The sequence below is a fragment of the Macaca fascicularis genome, chromosome 13 (assembly GCF_037993035.2).
Source record: "Macaca fascicularis isolate 582-1 chromosome 13, T2T-MFA8v1.1".
NCBI classification, from domain to species: domain Eukaryota; kingdom Metazoa; phylum Chordata; class Mammalia; order Primates; family Cercopithecidae; genus Macaca; species Macaca fascicularis.
In genome coordinates, this window is record NC_088387.1 from 48605707 (window position 1) to 48610408 (window position 4702).

General features: G+C 56.2%; 1 protein-coding gene across 2 annotated transcripts; it reads left to right on the plus strand.

The window, feature by feature from the left end:
• Positions 1–2089: 2089 nt before the first annotated feature.
• On the plus strand, positions 2090–4702 carry EGR4 (early growth response 4). 2 transcript variants are annotated; one of them, XM_005575593.5, is made up of 2 exons: positions 2090–2457; positions 2858–4702. In XM_005575593.5, the coding sequence occupies exons 1-2, from the start codon at positions 2322–2324 to the stop codon at positions 4180–4182; spliced, it is 1461 nt and encodes a 486-aa protein (XP_005575650.3). In that variant the 5' UTR covers positions 2090–2321; the 3' UTR covers positions 4183–4702. The 2 variants fall into 2 exon arrangements, with proteins under 2 accessions (XP_005575650.3, XP_005575651.3); XM_005575594.5 differs by having other exon boundaries at positions 2861–4702.

Here is a 4702-nt window from a genome sequence, read left to right on the forward strand (position 1 = left end):
CTGCAAGTGCATGACCCTGTGAGAACCTTTGTATGATTTGTGGACTCGAGGAGAAGATGCATACAAGTGTGTCAGCATATGTTTTGCAGGTGATTGTGTGAAAGGACCTATTCTGTGAAAACACTTATAGGGTCATTGTGGGATGAGGAGTGGGTACCTAGTGCTGGAGATGGGGCTCAGGGTCCCAGCAGACATAAAACCAAAGTCTACCTTCTGGTCTGTGATAGGCACTTAAGAAATGAATACTGAATGAATGAACATTGAGAAACTGAATGAATGGATGTTTGGATAATGGACATAGGGTGAAAGGACTGAGAATGTGGCGGGGTTTGGGCATTCTTGGGCTCTCTCTCCTTGAAAAGGAGGGCACGGGGTGGAAGAGAGGCTGGGAACTATACAGACCATAATGCTGAGTCCACCACCCCCAAAGGGCTTTGTTTCTATTTCAAAGAAAGTAGAGAAGGAAGGGGGAGCCGTAGACCTGCCTGCCTTACCCTGCAGCACACAGAGTCTCAGGAATTGATGCTCTTCATAAAGAAGAACATGCTATTCCATGTATTTATTTAATCCTTCCCCCCGTGTATTTATTTGGTTTCAGAAAGGAGTTAAGTGAGCTATAATACAAAATAAAATAAACATTGTAAAAAGAATGAAAGAATGAGACAGAGGGAAAACCACAGCAGAAGAGAAATGAGACTAGAAGAGTAGGCAAGCTTCTTTGCTGGAGTTGGCTCTGATGCTTCTGCAGCCAAGATTCACAGCCTCCTTAAGGCTGGGATTTTTTTTCTCAAAAGAAGCCCAACTATTTCAAGTACTGATTCCAGGGAGATATTTCCCGTGGATTCCCTATGTGTTGCTGGGAACAACATCCTTAGAGTGAAAGTCATTTGTATGAAGGCAGAAAAAATGGTCTGCAGAAGCATCTCATACCCTGTGGGTGAGGGAGGAGTGAGCAGGAATTGGCCCTACTTTTCTGGAAGATAATTTGCCAGTTGTCTATCAAAATTTTATATATACTTTGGCATATAATTACACCCGTTAGAATTTATCTCACAGACACATTCACATTTCTATAGTCAAAGATGTTGACTTCAACAACATTGGTATAAGTAAAAGGTTGGAAACTGCCTACATGCTCACAGATAGGAGACAAATCGACTAACTCAAAGTCCTCCCTTACAATGGAGTACTATACAGCCTTGAAAAAGAATGACAAGATCTTTATGTTAGGACATGGCACAATCTCTTAAGTTATTTCAAGTGAAAAAAATAATAATAATATTGCAGAACAATGTGTATGCTTGGATATACATAAAATTATTCTGAAAGAATACACAAGAAACTTAAATGTGGCTACCCCAGGAGTTAGTAATAAACGTGGGTGGAAAAAAGAGGGACTTTTACTTTTCAATTTAGAATATACCCTGTTGTGCTAGTTGACTTTCCTCCTACGATTGACAAGTATTACAGTCCTTTTTAATTGAAATAAGTTATTTTTCCTAGCACAAATGTAAAAAAAATTAAAATGGAAAAACACAGGCGTGAGCAAAATAAATGAATGGCAATAATCTCCATGCTTTACTGAGTGCGCCTGGACGTTGAAGTGCTCTCAGTTTTTCTCCATAGGAAATGCACAGGTGAGAAACTGACGTTAAAGGGGATTCAATGTCAAGCTAGTAAGTGGCACAGGGCAGATTCAAACCCAACACTGTGGAACCCCAAGTCCAAGGTCCTCCCCTGCTGCCCCTCGGTCTCTGCCTCTAGGCGGGAAGCACATCTACTGAACTGTCGGCGGGGTGAGGCGCAGCGCCCCAGACCCGCGCATCCGCGGCCCCGGCGCACACAGGCTCCATGCTTGGGGAGCGCGCGCGCACGCAGCGGCGCTAGCCTGGCGGCGGCGGCGACAACAACAACGTCACAGCTCGAGCTTTCCTTTTCGGGAGTCCCCGGCACACATCCTGTGTCCATGTTTGGGCATTTACGTCACGGCGGCAGGGCCGGGGCCTCCCAAAATGGCAGTGGCCCGGGGAGTCGGAAGCCCGGAGCCAGCGCCGCCGCAGCTATATAAGTGGGGGGGCTGTGGGTTGGGGGAGCCCGGCTGCGCTTTGGAGAAGCGAGGAGCCGCCGCCCGAGGCCGGTGCGGGCGAGCGAGGGCGCCGCGGCTCCCCGACTCCTTTCACAGAGGTGAGTGCCCGAAGCCAGGAGCCCGGGCGCCTAGGTCTGCGCGCTGCGGGGAACCCCTACCGCCAGCCTCCCCGCCACCCGCGCGCCCCCAAGCACAGCGGGAGAGGCCCCGGGCGCCCCACAGCCGGCGCCGCGCCATGCTCCACCTTAGCGAGTTTTCCGAACCCGACGCGCTCCTGGTCAAGTCCACTGAAGGCTGTTGCGCCGAACCCAGCGCTGAATTGCCCCGGCTGCCCGCCAGGGACGCTCCCGCGGCCACCGGCTACCCTGGAGGTAAGGAGGGCGAGCAGGGGTGCTCAGACGACTACAGCGCAGCGCAGGGGCGCACCACACCTGAGAACCGGGAGGGACTGGGACACTGGAGCTGTGAGAATAGGGGCGATGGGAAGCTTAGGAGTCCTGGGGTGCGCACCCCCATTCCCACCCACACTGGGCCGCCAGCGCCTCCGCAGGAACCTGTGCGGTTATCGGAGCGCCCTTTTGCCTGTGCACGTGTGTTTTGCGTGTGCATGTTTCTATGTGCTCCTTGGGACGTATGCGGGCCCCTGCTGAATCAGAACGTGCAAAAGGCACTTTGTGTATATCTGTGGGCACCAAGAGTTTCGTGGGTAGGGGCTGTGGACTCAGGTGCACCCTTTGATGTGCCCAGAGCTGATTCCTGCTCCCTCCTCAGCAGGCGACTTCTTGAGCTGGGCTTTGAACAGCTGCAGCGCAAGTGGGGACTTAGCCGACTCCTGCTTCCTGGAGGGGCCTGCGCCCACACCCCCTCCCGGCCTCAGCTACAGCGGTAGCTTCTTCATTCAGGCAGTGCCCGAACACCCGCACGACCCGGAGGCACTCTTCAACCTCATGTCGGGCATCTTAGGCCTGGCACCGTTCCCCGGTCCAGAGGCAGCAGCGTCCAGATCCCCGCTGGATGCCTCTTTTCCCGCGGGGCCCGATGCCTTGCTGCCGGGTCCGCCGGACCTTTACTCCCCAGATCTGGGAGCTGTCCCCTTCCCAGAGGCGTTCTGGGAGGCCTCGCCTTGCGCGGGCGCCCCCTCGCAGTGCCTGTATGAGCCTCAGCTCTCCCCGCCCGACGTCAAGCCCGGCCTCCGGGCGCCTCCTGCCTCGCCAGCGCTGGACGCTGCCTCTGCCTTTAAGGGTCCCTACGCGCCCTGGGAGCTGCTTTCTGTGGGGGCCCCGGGGAACTGTGGGTCACAGGGAGGCTACCAGACCGCCCCCGAGGCTCGTTTTCCCGCAATAGGGACCAAGATTGAGGACTTGCTGTCCATCAGCTGCCCTGCGGAACTGCCGGCCGTCCCAGCCAACAGACTCTACCCTAGCGGGGCCTACGACGCTTTCCCGCTGGCCCCGGGTGACTTAGGGGAGGGGGCTGAGGGCCTCCCTGGGCTCCTCACCCCTCCTAGTGGGGAGGGAGGGAGTAGCGGCGACGGCGGAGAGTTTCTAGTCAGTACGCAGCCTCAGCTTTCCCCGCTGGGCCTTCGCAGCGCCGCCGCGGCTGACTTCCCCAAACCTCTGGTGGCGGACATCCCTGGAAGCAGCGGCGTGGCTGCACCACCCGTGCCGCCACCGCCGCCCACCCCTTTCCCCCCGGCCAAGGTGCGACGCAAGGGGCGCCGTGGCGGCAAATGCAGCACACGCTGCTTCTGCCCGCGGCCGCACGCCAAGGCCTTCGCTTGCCCGGTGGAGAGTTGTGTGCGGAGCTTTGCGCGCTCCGACGAGCTCAATCGCCACCTGCGCATCCACACGGGCCACAAACCCTTCCAGTGCCGCATCTGCCTCCGCAACTTCAGCCGCAGCGACCACCTCACCACGCACGTGCGCACCCACACCGGCGAGAAGCCCTTTGCTTGCGACGTGTGCGGCCGCCGCTTCGCGCGCAGTGATGAGAAGAAACGGCACAGCAAGGTGCACCTCAAGCAGAAGGCGCGCGCCGAGGAGCGGCTCAAGGGCCTCGGCTTTTACTCGCTGGGCCTCTCCTTCGCCTCCCTCTGAGCAAGAGATGGGTTTATGGGTTGGAGCGCCGCCATTCGGCGCACACGAGATCCGGGCCGTTCCCCTCCCCGCTCTTCTTCCAACTCCTCCTCGCACGCCCGAGGGCCGGCCTCCGGTCCCGCTTCCAGTTTCCTTGAAGCGCCCGCCGCACACGCCCTATTCAGCACCAGTTCCGCGGACAGTTCCCGCGGTCCAGGCGCTGTCCCTTGTCAGCCGCGCTTTGGGGGAAGTCTTCTGAGACTACCCAGTGAATAGGCACTACCCTGGGATTCAAGACAGTCTTTTGTAACTGGCGCACGCCCCACGCCTTCCTCTATAACCCCCAGAGACAGGCTGGGGCAGCGCCAAGCCGGTCTCGCGCGGGACTTTGTACAGCAGTGTCTTATCCAGCAGCCATTGGATGTAACGTTTTGCTTTGGGGTTTTTTTCTTTTGTTGTTAATTTTTGTAAAGCAGACGCTACTCTCAAGCAGTTGACAAAACTGTTTATTTTTGCAATTAAAATTATTGTGCTAAAAGCT